The sequence below is a fragment of the Phoca vitulina genome, unplaced genomic scaffold (genome assembly GCF_004348235.1).
Source record: "Phoca vitulina isolate PV1807 unplaced genomic scaffold, GSC_HSeal_1.0 scaffold1, whole genome shotgun sequence".
NCBI classification, from domain to species: Eukaryota; Metazoa; Chordata; class Mammalia; order Carnivora; family Phocidae; genus Phoca; species Phoca vitulina.
The window spans coordinates 6,977,664-6,998,049 of record NW_022589704.1 but is presented as its reverse complement, the minus strand read 5'-3'; the positions used below and the strand labels follow the sequence as shown (position 1 = coordinate 6,998,049).

The following is a 20,386-nucleotide window of genomic DNA, read 5'->3' as shown; positions in this document are numbered from 1 at the left end:
CCTCTAACTTTTTTTTTTTTTCAAGATTTTACTTATTTATTTGTCAGAGAGAGAGAGAGAGAGAGAGCGAGCACACAAGCAGGGGGAGAGGCAGGGAGAGGGAGAAGCGGGCTCCCTGCGGAGCAGGGAGCCCGATGCGGGGCTAGATCCCAGGACACTGACACCACGACCTGAGCCGAAGGCAGAATCTGAATTGACTGAGCCACCCAGGCGTCCTGCAAGTCCTCTAACTTTTGTTCTTAAAATTGCTTTGGTTATTTCTAAGTCCTTTCCATTTTTGTGTAAATTTAAAAAATAGTCAATTTCTACAAAATAAGCTTGCTGGAATTTTTTTTTTTTTTTAAGATTTTATTTTTAAGTAATTTCTTTTTTTTTTTTTTTTTTTTAAAGATTTTATTTATTTATTTGAGAGAGAGCATGAGAGAGCGAGAGAGAGCACATGAGAGGGGGGAGGGTCAGAGGGAGAAGCAGACTCCCCGCTGAGCAGGGAGCCCGATGCGGGACTCGATCCGGAGACTCCAGGATCATGACCTGAGCCGAAGGCAGTCGCTTAACCAACTGAGCCACCCAGGCGCCCCTTAAGTAATTTCTACACCCAACGTGGGACTTGAACTCACAACCCCGGGATCAGGTGTTCCAGCCTTCTGGAATCTTGATTCAAGTTGCATCAAATCTATAAATCAGTTTGGGGAGAATCGGTATCTTAATGACATTGGATTTCCCCATGAATGTGATATAACTATGTATTTACTTAGGTCTTTAATTTCTCTCAGCAGAGTTTTATGGTTTTTAGGGTAGATATCTTTTTTTTTTTTTTTTTTTTTAAAGATTTTATTTATTTATTTGAGAGAGAGAGAATGAGAGAGAGCGAGTACATGAGAGGGGGGAGGGTCAGAGGGAGAAGCAGACTCCCTGCCGAGCAGGGAGCCCGATGCGGGACTTGATCCAGGGACTCCAGGATCATGACCTGAGCCGAAGGCAGTCGCTTAACCAACTGAGCCACCCAGGCGCCCTAGGGTAGATATCTTTAATGTCTTTTGTTAGATTCGTTCCTATGTAGTTTATTTTTTGTTCCTATTAAATAAATGAAATTAAAAAAATATGTTTCATTGCTGCAAAAAAATAAGAATATAATGGATTTTGTGACCTTGGAAGACAACTTATTAATTCTCGTAGTTGTTTTGTAGATTCCTCAGAAATTTCTGTATAAACAGTCGTATCATCTGCAAATAGGGAAGGCTGTACTTCTTTCTTACCCAGATGCCTTATATTTCTTTTTCTTGTTTCATTGCAAAAGCTAGGACTGCTGGTAGAATGTTGAATAGAAGTAGTGAAAGCAGGAATATTTTCATTTGTTCTCATCTTAATAGGAAACAGTTCAGCTTTTTACTATTGAGTATGATGTTAGCTGTAGGCTTTTTGTAGGTACCCTTTATCAGTTTGAGGATTTTCTTATTTGCTGAGAATGCTTATTATGAATGGGTATTGAATGTTGTCAGATGCTTTTCTGCATCTACTGAAGTGATCATATGTTTTTTTTTTTTTTTTTTTTTTTAAACATATGTTTGTTTTTCCCTTAATTTTGTTAAAGGGCAAATTGAAACTGATTTTCAAGTGTTAAACCAACCTTGTATTCTTTTTTTTTTTTCTTTAAAGATTTATTTATTTATTTATTTATTTGACAGAGAGAGAGAGAGAGAGACACACACACAGCGAAAGAGGGAACACAAGCAGGGGGAGTGGGAGACGGAGAAGCAGGTTTCCTGCCGAGCAGGGAGCCCGATGCGGGGCTCGATCCCAGGACCCCGGGATCATGACCTGAGCTGAAGGCAGACGCTTAATGACTGAGCCACCCAGGTGTCCCAAATCAACCTTGTATTCTTGAGACAAACCTTATTTCCTCATATTATCCTTTTTATTTATTGTTAAATTCAACTTGCTGTTATTTTGGTAGGGATTTTTGCATCTATATCTATGAGAGATACTGATCTGTAATTTTCTCTTTCCTTTTACCTTTGTTGGGTTTTGGTACTCAGGTTAAGCTGGCTTTATAAAACATATAAACTAGCATCATAACAGAAGGGGGGATATAATTGTTCCACCCTCTATTTTTTTTTTTTTAATAAAATTTAGTGTTACTTCTTTCTTAAATTCTTGTTAGAATTTACAACAGTGAACTTGGTGTGGAGTTTTCTTTTTGGGAAGATTTTTTATAATACCTTTTGACAGTTTTTATCATAAATTAAAACTTTTTGAGCCCTTTTTTTTTTTTTTTTTTTCTTTTGAAGTAGGATCCACATCCAGCATGAAGCCCAACGCGGGGCTCAAACTCACAACCCTGAGATCGAGACCTGAGCTGAGATCAGGAGTCAGATGCCCAGCTGACTGAGCCACCCAGGCGCCCCCATAAGTTAAAATTTTTAATGGATATAGGCTATTTAGGTTTTCTCTTTCTTATGTCAACGTTAATGTTATATGCATCCTTTCTTTCCCCCCTGATTTCTGTTTGTTGGAGGGAGGGGTGTAAGCTTTATGAGAAAAGGGATGTCCTGGGGTTTATTGACTCACTCTCTCTTCCAGCGCCCCAGAGCCATGCCAGGCACAAAGTAGGCATTCTGTAAATACCTGTTGGGCAACTGGCTTGTTGTTGCTGTGTGTCTGTCACTTGGCATCTCTGGGAAGCTTTCCTGTCTTCTCCATCCACATGGGACTGTGTCATGACGAAGGGAGGTGGCTCCCGAGTCACGCCAGCTGGCCTCAGCCAGCCCACATGCCATGCCCTCCCACGGTGGCTGTTCAAGTGTACCCAGTGATGCGTCCACAGCCCCGGTAGACAGACCCTCTGCGTCAGGACTTGCCAGGGGAAAAAAATATTTTCAACCCTTTTTCTGTTTTGGTTTTTTAAAATGTTAAATCCTGTGGTTGGAATGACTTCTTTTCAGTTTTGAAATATACTTGAAATACCAGAGGAATACAGGAAACTTGGTCAGAGGAAAGGGATAAATTGTTTAGAGTTAGGAAGGGGGGTTATACATGGGGCAAGATTATCCCAAAAGGCAGTTGACCTTGTGTGTGATTTACCTGCCTTCCTGGGAATGTGGTCTGAGATGTCCTTTCCTGGATCGCTTTCAAATGACCGCTGTGGACCAAGTACATTAGTCACTCGGGGAATTAGAAAGGAAAGTGTGATTTGGACTGGGCATCTCTGAGAGGACATGACTCTCTTCTGGTCCCTGGCATCTAGAGGGGTCTAGTGCCCCCTCCCTCCTTTTCGTCTCAGTGGCTGGGCTTTGCACCTCCATCAGCTGCAGAGGTTGGGCGCGGGAGCTGAGAACAACAGCGTGCCCCTCATGGTCATGTCTCCTTCCTGAGCCCCTGCTGGCAGTCAGCAGCTCCCCCAGACTATGTGGGTCAGACACTTCATCCCTCAAGGAGGGAGCTCCACAGGCCACATCATGCCCTGGAGGTGACCAGTTGGCCAACTGTCTTCTGGCCCCCCGCCCTGCCTCCTACAGCGGCGTGGCCTTGGGGAGTCACCTGTCCTCTCTGGATATCTGTTTCCTAACACGTGAAACAGGGTTGGGGCACATGGTCGTCCAGTCATAGGCATGTGTGTGAGTCTGTGACCTCAGCTTCCGGCTGAACCTCAGCAGGGCCACTTGACAACTGTGAGTCGTGAAGAGCAAGGGCTCACTTACAGCGTCTTTGTCCCCTCCTCCTCCAGCTTTGCATCACGACCATCAGATGTGAAACCTTCATAGTGTTGGTAAAATGTCTGAAGCCGTTTTCCTCAGAGCTAGTCCTGGAGGGCAGGAGATGGCTGCCTTGCATGGTGGATTGCCCGGGAGGGGAGAGACGTGAGGGACATGGGAAGAGGTGGACAGGACCCCCCGCCTCCAATTCTGCTCCTGCTGGCTTCGTGCTTTGTCAGGAGCAAGACTTGAGCACATGCTCACACCATGTCGCTGTGTGGCCTCAGTGTGGGGCGTGGTCTTTTCCCAGACAGCCTGGCTCCCGGACTGAATCACAGGAAAGTCGGAGAACGTGGGACTCCTCAGTGTGCAGGGTAAACCACGTGGAAATGTTCCCTGTGAGGTGGGGACAGGGTGTTGAGGGGAGTTACGCTCAAGGATACATCACTGTGATATGTTCCATGGTCACAAGGGTTTTCACCCTAAATTGCTCAGTGAGTGACCCTTCATGTAAGTGGGACGTGTTCAATTCTGTGAGAGTTCATTGAGCACATACTACCTGCCAGGTGCTCGGGGGTTCCTCTGGGAACAGAATGGAGACCCTCCTCGTGGAGCCAGAGACAGAGAGAAGGGACAGGGTGCAAATTCCATCTTTTTTGGTAACACGTTACATTTAACCCCTCCACATCAAATTCTCTTTATGCTCTTCCTGAGATATATGTGAGCAATGGTTTATATATCCGAGATAGGAGCAAACTTCTACAGAGGATATTTTAGGCTTTGTGAGCTACAGGGTCTCTCTGGCCGTAAGTAGCAGTCAGAGACAATATGTAAATAAACAGGGATGGCTGTGCTCCCATAAAATTTCTTTAAAGAACAGGTGGCAGGCTGTAGAGTTACGTCCTCAGATTTGATTTTCAGTGTTATTATTTCAACCTGTTAGTCTGTTAAATCAAGCTCCGTTGGTGTTGCTGCCCATTTGAGTTGAGAGTTTTCAGTTCTAGTTAACGGAGAAATCAAGTTATTGACCTGGAAGAGAAAGAAGATTCCATTTCTGTGCCTCCGTCTGCGATGATGAGGGTGGTGTCTCAAGGTTAGATTTGGGATGTTGAACAGGAAACATAGGTAACGGTGGTTCAGATAAGGTAGAGGTTTGTTTCTCTCTCTCTCCTCGAAAAGACCAGGGGCCAGCAGTCTGGGGCTGGTGTGGAGCCCCGAGGTCGGCAGAGACCCAGCCTCCACTCTGATGGTCTCCTCGTGGGGCTAGATGCCGGCTGCAGGAGCCACAGGGAGGAGGCTGGCCGGGGCTGGGGCCTCCTGCGCTGTTCTGTCTTTTCAAAGAGCTTTCCTGGGAGCTCCCCTGGTGCTGTCCCTGAGCTGCAGGGGCGGTGGGAAAATGTGCTGGTAGCCAGGCTGAGCAGGAGGCTACCCGGAACAGCAGGGCCATTCTGGAAGGTAGAAGGGGAAGATGCTCATTGCATAGGCAGCTGGTAGTTTTTTTGTCCCAGATGTTGAGTTTGTAGGTTAAAAAAAAAAAAGAAAAAGAAAAAGGCAGAGAGGTATTTTAAAACACTTTTTACTTTAGACTATATGGAAAATACAGAAAACCAAAAGAAAAAGAGAAAAACCGTGCAGTCTCACCACCTGAGATGTCAACTTCCAGTTTTCCTTGCTGTGTGTCCTGCCCTTTCAATCTCTTGTTTTGTTTTATGCAGTAATGTGAAGCAAATATGCCCTTTCCGAAATTCTTTGTAAACCTTGTTTTCCCCCAAGTGTGGTGTTTGTCTCTTTTCTGGCTGCATCGACTGTTGTCTGGTAACTAGTCCCTGGTTTACTTAGGCACTGGAAGTATTGGAGTGCAAACATCCTTGAGATAAGCTCTTCAGTCAGGGTGTGCACAAGACTTTGTCCTGAGGGCGGACACCTGGCAAGTCAGCAGTTACACGTGTTCTTTGCTCTGGGAAGTCTTAACTGCCTGATCAGCTTGACCTTCAGTGATCAGAATAGGGCATGGCTGACCTTGGGCTGTAGAGGCTGCTTCTGTCTCTTCTCTTCCTACCTGATACTTGTTGACTGTAATGTTACTGTAGATGGATTTGGCTGTGTGCGGATTTGGCATCAAATAATCCCAGAGAAAAACAGATGGATTGTGACAGCGTGGAAGCGGCCAGATTTAAGACCGTCGAAGCGTTCCCATCATGCTCCCTCCATCTCCACATCCCTTCAAGACCCACTGCCAGGGTACTTTTCATTTAGATTCCGTTGTCACCGGGACAACAATGACCCTAGTGCTTGAGCTAACGACTTGGAGCCAGTTTTTCCCTCTGTGCGGTTAGCCGTGAGGCAGATGCGGTCACAACCGTTTCTGCGGCTCTGTTTCTCTCCCAGGTGCACTGGCCCAGCCCCTGAATGGGGCCATCCCTAGCCAGGGCGTGGCCAGCCCAGGAGGAGCACAGCCCTGGCCTTGGAGCCTTTGGGCTCTGCCTGGAAACTGCTTATTGTATCTTAGATCTTTGTGCATTTTGCCAGTCTAACTCAGCCACAGACTCCCATCCATCAAGCTGCTTCACTTTTTTAAAAGGTAAAGTTCTGGGGTGCCTGGGTGGCTCAGTCGGATGAGTGTCCGACTCTTGATTTCAGCTCAGGTCATGATCTTGGGATTGTGAGATCGAGCTCACATCTCGGGCTCTGGGATCAGCAGGGAGTCTGCTTGAGATTTTCTCTTTCCCTCTCCCTCTGCACCTCTGCCCCCCACTCTCTCTCTCAAATAATCTTTAATAAAATATAAATATATAAAATAAATAAATAAATAAATAAAATATATAAAATATAAATATAAAAAATAAAAGGTAAAGTTCTGTATTCACTGTAGTATTTCCTTACGTACTTTAAAAATGTGTACTTTTATTGCTGTTGTTTCAAATGCTTGGTTACAAAGTTGCAAGGGTTTTGAGTGTCTGCCCCCCTCATCCTTTCCCATGAGACTGCTTATTTTCATTCTGAATGTGAAACTTTGCAGCAACTCAAAAACTGCATTATAGCAAAACACCTGTAATGTTTTATTCATGCTAAGATTGGTGTGTTACTCAGTTTTTTATACAAAGAACATGTAAAAAACACTCAAAAGTCTTATCTCTGAGATCCTAGATAGAGACACTATTATAGAGACCTGTGGTTCTCAAACATGGGAGAGAACGGGGACGGGGATGGGAAGGTGGGATTTGCCACTTGGACAGAGGACATTTGGCAGTTGGAGACACTTTGGGTTGACATGTGGGGGCTGGAGTGGGTGGGGTCCATGCTTTGTGTCCAGGAATGCCGCTCAACATCCTATAGTGTTGTAGGGGACAGCAAAGAATTACTTGGCTGAAAATGTCAATAGTGCCAAGGTTGAAAAACTCTGATATAGGCAAATAGTTTTGTAGGTGTTTTCCTGTGAATATCAGTAAGTAGTATAACAGTGGGACCATTTATACGTACTAATTTGTAACCTGCTTTTAAAATGCGTTATATTATGGGGGCACCTGGGTGGCTTAGTCAGTTGAGCGCCTGACTCTTGATTCAGCTCAGGTCATGATCTCAGGGTTGTGAGTTCAAAACCTGTGTTGGGCTCCACGTTGGGTATGGAGCCTACATAAAAAAATAAATAAATAAATGAACATAAAATAATGCATTATATCATGAACATCTGTGTCCATGAATACACGCTCGCATTGCACTTGAAAACTTGGCTGTATGGTATTCCATTGTGTGCTTTGGAGATTTAGGTTATTTATAGCACTTTGCTGTGGGAGGCACGTGGTGTTTTGCCTTCTGTGTGTGTCAGCTTCTCGTTTCCTGCCTGCTGTGGGGGGAGATGTGGTGTGGGGCACCACCTCCACACCTGGGGTGCTCTTTGTTGGCATCCCTCTCCTTCCCCTACCAGGGGCTGTCTGCCTCCAGCACCCTGCTCAGGGCCACCTCTAATCTCTGAGGTTTTCCACACGTTGAGCACATTTCAAAGCTTAATAAAGCACTGTAGAAATATTGAATAGATGAATAACCCCAAATATTTTTGTCACATTTCAGTTTTAGGCATAACTTTTCCATTTTTGCTTCATCTTGCTTTTTCTCCCTTTTTAAAAATCTGTCCTCTGATGGATTACATGTGATTTTGGCCTCTGGCCCAGTTGGCTTTGCCTCCTACCTGAGTGTCCTGTGTTCTTGGGGACTGGTCTCCTCAGGAGGGTTGGGAGGTGGGGTGGGTCAGAGGGTGCTTATCCTGTGTGCTCTGGGCCGCTGGGCAGGTGGGATCATTGCGAGGGTGGGGATCCCCTTTGGCCTTCAAAGCTGTCCCGAGATTGGAGATAAGCACAGCTTTAGAGAGAAGTGCCCTGGGCGCCTTTGGGGGTTGGGCCGTATGCTACGGGGGGCCTGGGGAGGTCTGACCTTGCATTCTGGGGCTGCTTTCGCCCAGGGATCTCCTTGTTTGTACGGTGCTATTTTTGTGTTTAGTATCGCCCTCCGTGAGGAAGTCTGTTGCCTACGCACATCCCAGCTGTTTTGAATAGTCCGGGTCTCAGGGGGCTTCAAGGTAGGGATCTGTGTGTGGTGAATCCAGGGTTTTGGGCCACATCAGAGCAGCAGGATGTGAGTAACAGGAAGTGACAGAAATTACCAAACGCGCCAGATACTTATTCTTGGCCACCTTTCCGAGTCCCGCAGGCTGGGGAGCTATATTTAGCACGGTATTTCCAGGTTCCTAATCCTGCCCGGACACTGTCCCTTTGCTCCTCGTTTGGTCAGTGACTGAACTTCGAGGTGCTGATTTGTTACTCCAGTGTCTCTGGCCTCCTTCGGTGATCCACAGGGTCTTGTACATCCATTTTAAAACTCGACTTTTGTTTTTGCTGGGCCACTTCAGTTCTGATCCATTTTGAGCAGTTGGAAAATGTTCTGCAAGAGGGGAGAGCGGCAGGTAAGAGTCCCAGGTGTTGGTGGGCAGTGAGGCTGTGTGAAGCCGTGGGGGAAAGCAGTTGAAATGTAAGGATTTAAAATGAAGTGAGTGGAAGGAATTGCAGATTATTGTAAGCAGCTCTAAAAGGGTTGATTTTTGTCTTGTATTTCTCTTAGAGGTGGAAGGCTGGGATTTTTAAAGCCACAGCCTTGGCGATGTGACTTCCCCACATGCTAGAAACATCTTTGGTCCCCACCTGGTCAGACAGAAAGCCTGCAGGTCAGATAAACTTCCCTGTGATGAATTTCCATTGTCTGAACTTTGTCACAGGAGAGATTTCACCCCACCATCCCCAAGACGAGCGCTGTGGAGCCGGGAGCTAGTCTGTTCAGGTGGAGCACTCGCTCCTTATTTGAAGCACTGTAGACAAGTGATTTTCGCCCAGTCGTGCTGGATAGTACTTCCCGCAGCTGCTGACCAGACGCCCACCTGGGCTGCTGGGTGTCCGCGGTGCCCATGCACTGCCGTGTCCACTCCGCCCTGTGCTGGCCTGCTGCAGGGCAGTGGGGGATGGCGCCTGCCGCTAGCAGCAGTCATGGCCTACCTCCTTCACCTCAGGATGACCCCGAGGGACAGGCGCTGATACCTATTTTGGGGGTTAAAAAACCGGGCCTAGAGACAGGTCATTTGCACCAGTGGCTCTCTGATGTCTCTGTCCTAAGCGCTCTGCTGTCCTGCCCCTCTCTGCCGCACGCCGTGCACCCTCACCGAGACTTACCGAGCCGGCTTGTCCTCCAGCCGCAGGACGTGTATCTCTGTGTGCTTTGAGAATCCTCAGAAAGGAAGTTTCTACAGTTTGATATTTGCTTCCGGTGGCTGCCACCCTAATGATTCACGGAAAGGGGTGTGTTGGAGAGGTTTCTTTTTTGGTCTCTAAAAGCTTCCTTCTGAGCAGTCCAGCCAGTCCCCCTTCCTCCCTTCATAAACCATTAGCCTTACTTTCTTTCACACGCTCAGCCAGTTCTTTAGCGTGCGGGAATCTACTCTAGGATGAGAAATTGGAGAGGCAAATCAGGGATAGTTTGTGTTTGCCATGAAATGCATGGTAGCCAGCAGACGCAGCTGGGTATGCGGCAGCCAGGGGAGCCCCTGAAGGAGGGCAGTATGTGGGTGAGTGAATGTGTGCTCGAGCACCACACCACGCTCAGGCTGCCTGGCTGTTCCCCCATGTTACCAGCAGAATCCATCTGCAGGCATGGTTTCAGGCTGACCCATTCCCTTCTTGAAGGCTAGACTATAAACTATAAGTACTATGAACTATACATTACTGCACAAATGTATTTTCATCTATATACATACAGTAAACTGTAAACTATAAATATAGGACATACGGTATGTGTCTCAAGCTCTGACTTGGGTATTTTAGCATATTTTTATGCCAAAATGTTTAACATTTAAAAAATGATTAAATATTTCAGGCATTCAAAAAGTAACACGATGAACAACTGTGTACCCTTCCCAGCCTGAGAACAAAACAGTATGGATATACTTGAAGTCCTTTGTATTCTGGATCCTACCCACCCCTCTTGCCCTCCCTCCCCAGAGTCACCCCAGTTCTGAGTTTGGTATTTATCGTTTGTTTGCATTTTTTTTTAATCCTTTCTCTTCTCCCATACGTAGGTATAAACAACATAGAGTATTTGGCCAGGTTTACAGTTTTGAGTAAATGGTGTCATATCATACATCTCCTGCAACTTGCTTTTCTCACTCACCATTGTGTTTCCAAGATTTATCTGTGTGGATACATCTGTCTTCAGTTAAGTGGTTCAAGGTTAAAAAATGACTGATTCCTGATTCCTGGAATTAGATCAGAATTTCTGGGGAGTGGGGCATGAACCTCAGAACTTTTTGCAAGTACAGCCCTTGTTGAAGGATCACAGTGCTTGGTTGGTAGTTTGTGGCTTACATAGTGGTCCAGTGTCCAGAGTGTCCCACTGTTGACCTATGTCTTCCCAGCTTTGGTCATTATAAACAGCACTACCATTCTTATACCCGCCTTCCTGGGCACATGGGCACGAGTTTTTCTAGAGTGTGTTTCTAAGGGTAGAATTGTCAGGTGTGAACATCTTCAGCATGATGAAATATTGTGGGATTGCTGTCTAAAACTTAATTTTTTTTAAACTACCACCAGCACTGTTAACTTATGAGTGATCTCCTTTTTTCTTTCTTTCTTTCTTTCTTTCTTTCTTTTTCTCTTTCTTTCTTTCTTTCTTTCTTTCTTTCTTTCTTTCTTTCTTTCTTTCTTTCTTTCTCTTTCTTTCAGAGAGAGAGAGAGAGAAAGGGGGTGGGGAGGGGCAGAGGGAGAGAGAGAATCTTAGGCAGGTTCCACACTCAGGGTGGAGCCCGATGTGGGGCTTGATCTCACAACCCTGAGATCATGAGCTGAGCCGAAATCAAGAGACGCTCAACTAACTGAGCCACCCAGGCGTGCCTCTCGTTTCTTTTTTTAATGCAGTCAGGCTGATGGCAAGGTGAAGTTCCTCATGGGTGGGATAAGACATTGGACATGGTCAAGATTTTGATAGATACTTCAACCTCAGCATGTCCAAAATTGAGCTACAGACCCCTCCCGCAACTGCAAGTCCTGTTCACAGCCTTCTTCATCCCAGGATGGCAGCTCCATCTCTCCAGCTGTTCAGGGGGTAGTTGTTGGCTCCTCTTTGTCCCATACCCCATCCAGTCTGTCCCGAAACCCTCTTGCCTTCAGGACACTTGAGAGTGCAGCAAGCCGTTCCCCTTCCCTTCTCTCTCGATGGGATTGCTGAGCATCCTCCCCAAAGGGTACTGACTTCTGCCCTGTCCCTTATGTTCTGTTTTCAATAAAGCAACCAGAATGATGCTTTTTATTTTTATTTTTATGTTTTTTTAAAAAAGATTTTATTTATTTGTCAGAGAGAGAGCGAGAGAGAGAGCGAGCACAATCAGGGGGAGCAGCAGGCAGAGGGAGAAGCAGGCTCCCCGCGGAGCAGGGAGCCCGATGCAGGGCTCCATCCCAGGACCCCGGGATCACGACCCGAGCCGAAGGCAGACGCTAACCGACTGAGCCACCCAAGCGTCCCAAGAATGATGCTTTTTAAACCTAAATCAGATGTCGGCCTTCTGCTCAAAAGCACCACAGCTCCCCATTTCACTTGGCAAAAAGGGCCAAGTTCTTAGTGGTGCCTGCATGGTACCGTGTGGCCTGTTGCTTCTCCGGGTTCATCCCAGGCTCCTCTCCCCTGGGTCACTTGGCTCCAGTCACCGGCTGTGCTCCTGCTTCAGGCTGTGGCCCGTCCCTTCCTTTCCGTGTCCTTCCAGTCTTTTCCAATGAGGAAAAGGGTATGTTGACGCTGACCTCCTTTTTCTGATCTCTCTTTTTTCCATAGATTTGTCACCGGTCACTACTCTCCATACTATGTAATTTACTTTATGGTAGTATTTAGTATTCATTTCCTGTCTGCATTTGAATGAAAGCTCCACGGGAGCAGGGGTCTTGTCTGTTTGTTCAAGTGAAAGCTGCTTGAATTTACTTCTGAGAAGAAAGGAAGAATTTGGAGCCTAAACGTGAGGGTTGAGCGTGGGAGAGGAGGTGAAGCTGGCCTGTGGGGGCCGTTGGCAGAAGGACACATCTAAATGTGGGAGCGGGACCCAAAGGGGCCTGTCTGGTTGGCAGCGGGATCTGTGGGTCTGGAGCTGGGGGGCAGCTTGTCTTGCACGTGTTTCGGGTCTATCCTGAGTGCACCTGCAGTTGGGGCGGGGCTGCCGGGGTCGGCCCACCCAGGAAGTGTGGTGCCGTGTGAGGGCAGGACCTGTGGTTCTGACATCCTCCCTTCTCGTGGCTGACACGAAACGCAGCTTTATTGATTTTTCAAGCACTGTTGTGTGTAGAAGTGAGTGCTGCCATTTCTGGTGCTCTCCTGTGCAGGCTCGAGTGCCAGGCCGCGTGTCACAGCCGGATAACAGAGCTCTGTGACCCTCATGTGTGCTTGCTCGGACTCGGGCGTGTGGAGAGGACTTGATGGGATTTCTTAGGGAATGTGCCCCAGAGGTGTGTCCACATATTTCCTTGGCAGGCCAAATGTTTAATGAGTTTGCACTACCTACACATAATTTTAACAAGATAAGATTACACTTTTAATTTGTGCCAAGGGAGACCATAGATGCCCTTGTCCTTAAGAAATACCACATTGTTCTGGAGTTACTCCCTATTTTCCCAATTTAAACATATAAGATATAGAAAGTTGATTGTGGTTACTTATTTTTAATTAAGCCTTTTGAGATCATTGTAGATTCACATGGAGTTGAAATAATACAGAGATCCTTTGTGTTCTCTACCGAGTCTCCACCAGTGGTAATGTTTTGGGAAACTGTGGTACGACATCACAACCAGGACGTTGACACTGATCCAGTCAAGAACCAGAATGTTTCCATCTGGACAGGGATCCCTGGGTTGCTTTTTATACCACACCCGCTCCCTTCTTTAACCCCGGCAGCCGCGGATCTGTTCATTTCTGTAATTTCGTCATCTCAAGAATGCTGTATAAATGGGAACATACAGTATATAACCTCTGGGGATGGGCTTTTTTCATTCAACATAACTCCCTGGAGCTCCACCCAAGTTGTTGTTATATGTATGATAGTTGTTGCCTTTTCTTCCTAATATTCCATGGAATGGGTGTGCCATGGTGTGTTCAGTCATTTACCACTAAAGGACACCTGGGTTGTTTCCAGTTTTTGGTGATTGCAGATAAAGCTGCTATGAACATTCGTGGACAGGTTTTTGTGTGAACACAAGTCTTCATTTCTTTGGGATAAATGCCCAGGAATGGAATTGCTGGGTCTTACGGTAGCTGCATGTTTGGTTCTTTAAGAAATTGCCCAACAAACTGTTTGGCAGAGTGGCTGTATGATTTTACATGCCCACCAACAATGTGAGCTAGTTTCTCCACATCCTCTCCAGCATTTGGTGTTGTCACTGTTTCTTATTTTAAGCCATTTAGTAGGTGTATAGTAATAGTGCATTGTGATTTAATCAGCATTTCCGTACTGGCTAATGAGGTGGAATGCCTCTCGCTGTGCTTAGTTTCTCCGTACATCCCCTGACACCACTGGGGTGTGGCCTGCAGGGATGGACGTTTCTACTTGGTCTTCTCTGGACACTATGCACTGGGGTGCTGGAGTGCCTCATTTCTGCCTGGCACAGTGGGGGTGAGGGCCACAGTGTTTTCTGTGGTATTTGGCTGGAGTAGAGTGGTTATTGGCAACTCTACTATTGATTTCTGCCTTGTTAGGCTGCCCCTTTCCTGGTCCCATGGCTAGAGAGAGCAGGCTTTTGGTGGACTTTTTAAGTCTTTGGCTGCTGGCTTCCTCAGCTCCGCTGTAGGATGCCTGAGGCCAACAGAGACCCCAGGAGCTCTGCTGCATGTCATTCTGAGACCCCGAGGCCTGTAGTTGGTCTGCCCTCTTCTCTCCACCTTCCAGAGTCTTCTCATATTTTTAAAATATCTAGTGTCCAGGGTGTTAGTTGTACTTAGAGGAATAGGAAAAAAATATGTCTAAGCTTCTTCCTGGAAGCAGAAGTCTGCTTGTTACTTTTATTATTTTTTGGACCGGCAAATCTGACAGTGTCTGAGCGGCCCTCAGTCCGAGCTGCGTGTCTGTTCCCCCACTCGTCGTGGCTTTCAGACCGTCTCAAGCCCAGAGCTTCGTGTTTATTACTATTCAGGTTGTTTGGTTTGGCCTGTGGTTCCAGCATGACAGAGTTTGCAGGATCGTGATCTTTTTGTCATTTAAGGTCACATTTACGAATGAGAGGCACATCCAGATAAATCTGTGATTAGGAATTGCTGGACAGGATGTGGCTGGTGAGTCAGGGACTGCCCTCGTCATCATCCTCCAGACCTACTTTCTCTACCCTCTGGTTGAACACTCGTGGGGAACCTGGTCAGAGTGGGCAGGGCAGCGGGCAGATGACTCAGTGAACTGTCCCTGTCGTCCTTGCCCCGATGCTCCAGTCCAGTGCCCCTGCCAAAAAGGAAATGCACTGTGCCAGACACTGCATGTTCTGAGAGCCCGGGAGGACTCTTGGCGAGTGCCGGTTCCTCCCCTACCTCAGGCCCTCCGTGCCTGGCCGGGAATCCAGGTGGGACGCTGCTCTTGGGTAGAGGTCAGGAGCCAGCCTGCCTGGTGTCTCGACCCCTGCTTCCTTAACCCCAGGGATGTAGGGCCTCAGTTTCTTCTCCCAACACCTGCTTTATAAGGTTGTGGAGAAGATGTAGTGTGCAAATATCTGTAAACACGCAGCAGATTTCTTGAGACTACTAAGTGCCCGACTGGTGGCTGCCACTGTCATCTGACACTCTGTTGCTGTCCCTGTCATAGGAGCTAGTGCGTATATATTTCAAGTCCACGTTCTTCAGTAAGCATCACTTCTGTATGTGTCTGGCACGTCGCCCTTTTCACCTTGGTCTCTCAAAGATCATTGCTTGTAGTTTAATGACCTCCTTGGTTAATTCTTCCCAGGCCACTGGAAGATATATGTCTGGCTGGGGTGTCTTAGACTTGTTTGGAGAAGCTAAGTGTTTTCTCCTATTTCCTGGAAGATCATTTGTATGAAAGCAAGAGTTCTCATTTCAAATAAAACTTCTAAAGCTTTGTTTTGGAGCCTTTAGCATATATTATAAACTTAAGGTTTTATATTATTTTATTCTTCATCATGATGAATGTACTTTTTAATCCCCATCACCTATTTCCCCCATCCTCCCATCCCCTTCCACCTCCCCTCTAGTAATCAGTTTATTCTCTATAGTTAAGACTCTGTTTCTTAGTTTGTTTCTCTCTTTTTTTCCTTTGCTCATCTGTTTTGTTTCTTAAATTCCACACGAGTGAAATCATATAGTATATGTCTTTCTGTCTGACTTACATCGCTTATTAGCATTATACTCTCTAGCTCCATCCATGTTATTGCAAATGGCAAGATTTCATTCTTTTCTATGGCTGAATAATATTCCATTGTGTGTGTACACACACACACACACACACACCCACACACCCCCCCCACATCTTCTTTATCCATTCATCTTTCAGTGGACACTTGGACTGCTTCCATAGTTTGGCTATTGTAAATAATGCTGCAGTAAACATAGGGGTGCATGTATCCCTTTGAATTAATGTTCTATATTTTTTTGGTAAATACCCAGTAGTGTGATTACTGGATCTTAGGGTAGTTCTATTTAATTTTTTGAGGACCCTCCATACTATTTTCTGCAGTGGCTGTACCAGTGTGCATTCCCGCCAACGGTGCATGAAGGGTTCCCCTTTCTCCTCATCCTTGCCAACACCTGTTGTTTCTTATGTTGTTGATTTTAGCCATTCTAACAGGTGTGAGGTGTGATATCTCATTGTGGTTTTAACTTGCATTTCCCTGATGATGAGTGATGTCAAGCATCTTTTCGTGTGTCTGTTGGCCATCTGTATGTCTTCTTTGGAGGAATGTCTGTCTGGATCTTCTGCCTATTTTTAAATTGAATTATTTGGGGTTTTTTTTGGTTAAGTTGTATCAGTTCTTTATATATTTTGGATACTAACCCTTTATTGGAAATGTCATTTGCAGATATCTTCTCCTGTTCAGTAGGTTGCCTTTTAGTTTTGTTGATTGTTTCCTTCACTGTGCAGGACTTTTTTATTTTGATGTAGTCCTAATAGTTTATTTTTGCTTTTATTTCCCTTGCCTCAAGAAATCTAAAAAATGTTGCTACGGCCAATGTCAGAGAAATTACTGCCTGTGCTCTCTTCAAGGATTTTTATGGTTTCAAGTCTCACATTTAGATCTAATCCGTTTTGAATTTATTTTTGCATATGGTGAAAGGAATGGTCCACTTTCATTCTTTTGCATGTAGCTGTCCAGTTTTCCCAGCACCGTCTGTTGAAGAGACAGTCTTTTTTGCATTGCATATTCTTGCCTCCTTTGTTGAAGATTAATTGACTATATAATTGTGGGTTTATTTTGGGGTTTTCTATTCTATTCAATTGATCTATGTGTCTATTTTATGCCAGTACATACTGTTTTGATCACTACTGCTTTTTCTTTTTTAAGATTTTATTTATTTATTTGACAGAGAGAGAGAGAGCGCACAGGTATTTGTGGCAGGCAGAGGGAGAGGGAGAAGCAGGCTTCCCGCTGAACAGGGAGCCCGATGTGGGGCTTGATCCCAGGAGCCTGGGATCATGACCTGAGCCGAAGGCAAACGCTTCACTGACTGAGCCACCCAGGCGCCCTTGATCACTAGTGCTTGTAATATAACTTGAAGTCTGGAGTTGTGATACCTCCATTTTAGTTTTCAAGATTGCTATGGCTATTTGAGGTCTTTTGTGGTTCCATACAAATTTTAGCATTAGTCAGTTCTAGTTCTGTTAAAAATGCCATTGGTATTTTAATGGGGATTGCATTCATTCATTCATTCATTTATTTATTTTTTAAAGATTTTATTTATTTATTTGACAGAGAGAGACACATTGAGAGAGGGAACACAAGCAGGGGGAGTGGGAGAAGGAGAAGCAGGTTTCCCGCTGAGCAGGGAGCCCGATGTGGGGCTCGATCCCAGGACCCTGGGACCATGACCTGAGCCGAAGGCAGACGCTTAACGACTGAGCCACCCAGGCGCCTATGGGGATTGCATTTAATCTGTAGATTGCTTTGGGTAGTATAGACATTTTAAAAATATTTGTTCTTCCAACTCATGAGCCATGGAATGTCTTTCCATTTCTTTGCATTGTCTTGAATATCTTTCATCACTGTTTCATAGTTTTCAGAGTACAGGTCTTTCACCTCTTTGGTTAAGCTGATTCCTAGATATTTTATTGTTTTTTGATGCAATTGTAAATGGGACTGTTTTCTTTTCTTTTTTTTTTTTTTAAACATTATATTTGTCAGAGAGACAGAGCACAAGCAGGGGGAGCGGCAGGCAGAGGGAGAAGCAGGCTTTCTGCTGAGCAGGGAGCCTGATGTGGGACTCATTCCCAGGACTCTGGGACCATGACCTGAGCCGAAGGCAGACACTTAACCAACTGAGCCACCCAGGCGTCCCATGGGACTGTTCTCTTAATTTCACTTTCTGCTGCTTCATTATTAGTGTATAGGAATGCAACAGATTTCTGTATGTTGATTTTGTATTCTGCGACTTTACTGAATTCATTTATCAGTTCTAGTAGTTTTTTGTAGAGTCTTTAGGGTTTTCTATATGTAGTATCATGTCGTCTGCAAATAGTGAGAGCTTTCTTCTTCCTTACCAATTTAGACGCCCTTTATTTCCTTATGTTGTCTGATTTTTGTGGCTAGGACTTCCAGTACTATGTTGAATAAAAGTGGGAGTGGACATCCTTTTCTTGCTCCTGACCTTAGGAAGAAAGCTCTTGTATTTTTCACCATTGAGGATGATGTTGGCTGTGGGTTTTTCATATATGGACTTTATTATGTTAAGGTATGTTCCCTCTAGACCTGCTTTGCAGAGGGTTTTTATTATGAATGGTTGTACTTTCATCAGATGCTTTTTCTGCATCTGTTGAATTGATCATATGGTTTTTATCCTTTCTCTTCCTGATGTGACATATCACATTGATTGTTTTGCAAATATTGAACCACCTTGCATCCTGAGAATAAATCCCACTTAATGGTGGTGTATGACTTTTTTTTTAATGTATTGTTGGATTAGGTTTGCTAATATTTTGTTGAGGATTTTTGCATCTTTATTCATGAGAAATATTGGCTTGTAGTTCTCTTTTTTTTGTGGTGTCTTTATCTGGTTTTGGTATCAGGGTGATACTGGCCTCATAGAATAAATTTGGAAGCTTTGAGAGTTTGAGAAGAATAGGTATTAACTCTTCTTTAAACGTTTGGTAGAATTTGCTTGTGAAGCCGTCTGGTCCTGGACTTTTGTTTTTTTGGGAGAGGTTTTTTTTTTTTTTAAGATTTTATTTATTTATTTGACAGAGAGGGAGACAGCAAGGAGTGGGAGAACAGGAGGAGTGGGAGAGGGAGAAGCAGGCCTCCCGCTGAGCAGAGAGCCCGATGCGGGGCTCGATCCCAGGACCCTGGGATCATAACCTGAGCCGAAGGCAGATGCTTAATGACTGAGCCACCCAGGCACCCCTTGGGGAGTTTTTTTATTACTGATTCAGTTTCATTGCTGGTAATTGGTCTGCTCAAGTTTTCTATTTCTTCCTACTTTATTTGTGGTAGTTTATATGTTTCTAGGAATTTATCCATTTCTTCTAAGTTGTCCAATTTGTTGGCATATAGGTTTTCATAATATTCTGTTATAATTGTATTTCTGTGGTTTGGCTGTTCTCCTCTTTCAATAGTGATTTTGTTTGAGTCCTCTTTTCCTCTCTTTCTCTCTCTCTTTTGATGAATCTGGTGAGAGGTTTTTCAATATTGCTGATCTTTTCAAAGAATCAGCTCCTGGTTTCATTGCTTTGTTTTTTGTTTTTTGTTTTTTTGTTTCTATATCATTTATTTCTGCTCTAATCTTTATTAATTCCTTCCTTTTGCAGGGTTTTGGTTTTGATTGTTCTTTTTCTGTCTCCTTTAGGTGTAAGGTTGGGTTGTTTATTTGAGATTTTTCTTGCTTTTTGAGATAGGCCTGTATTGCTATAGACTTCCCTCTTAGAACCCACTTTTGCTGCATCCCAAAGATTTTGGACTCTTGTGTTTTCATTTTCATTTGTTCACATGTAATTTTTGATTTCTTGGTTGACCCATTCATTGTTTAGTAGCATGTTGTTTAACTTCCATGTATTTGTGGTCTTTCCAAATTTCTGCACTGGACCCAGTGGATTTAATAGACATATTCAGAACATTCCATCCTAAAACAGCAGAATACACATTCTTTCAAGTGCACATGGGACATTCTCCAGAATAGATGAGATATTAGGCCACAAAATAAGTCTCAACAAATGCAAAAAAAAAAATCAAAGTCATACCATGCATCTTTTCTGACCACAATGTTATGGAACTAGAAATCAATCACAAAGCTTTATTTGTTTTAATATTCTTTTTAAATGAATAATTTACATATGTGGTACAGAAATTTAAAGGATAAAAGGTATATAAAGGAGGTTTCCCAGCTCTCAGTGGTCCCCTCATTAGAGGCAACTAGTCTTTTTCCTTCTTCACCCACATTGTTCCTGCAGTTTGCATCGAGCACTTGACAATACATCTGAGAGGTTGTTCCCTGTAAGTGCATGAAGAAGTAGCTTCAGTCTCTTTAGTGGCTGTGTAGTATTCCATTGTATGAATGCACCACAATTTATGTAGCCAGTCTCTACCGGGCTTACCTTGATCAGTATTTATTTTCACTCTTACTGTCTTTACAATGAGTGCTGCCATGAATAACCCCGTATATACTATATATGGCAGTTCTCATGAAGACGTATTTGTTGGATAAATTTATAGAAGCACTATTCTAAGACAAAGATATATATTTTAAAGTTTGCTAGATTGGGGCGCCTGGGTGGCTTAGTCGGTTAAGCGTCAGACTCTTGGTTTTGGCTCAGGTTAATGATCTCATGGGTCAGGAGATCGAGCCCCATGTTGGGCTCTGTGCTCAGGGGGGAGTCTGCTTGAAGATTCTCTCCCTCTGCACCTCCCCCTCCTCACACGTGCACATGCGGATGCTCTCTCTCTCAAATAAATCTTAAAAAAAAAAAAGTTTGCTTGATT

The 20,386-nt window shown here is 44.7% G+C and overlaps 1 protein-coding gene across 5 annotated transcripts in view; it reads left to right on the top strand.

Annotated features, from left to right (window-relative positions):
* Positions 1-20,386, top strand: part of DGKD (diacylglycerol kinase delta) — a 115,277-nt gene that overhangs the window by 49,048 nt on the left and 45,843 nt on the right. Inside the window, exon 1 of one of the 5 annotated variants that reach the window (XM_032396784.1) lies at positions 8,184-8,649. The exons of the other annotated variants lie outside the window; for them this stretch is intronic. Coding sequence (XP_032252675.1) covers positions 8,623-8,649 — 27 coding nt within the window. The 5' untranslated portion in view covers positions 8,184-8,622. Of the gene's footprint in view, positions 1-8,183; positions 8,650-20,386 lie in introns of those variants that run through there. 5 annotated transcript variants of the gene reach the window in all.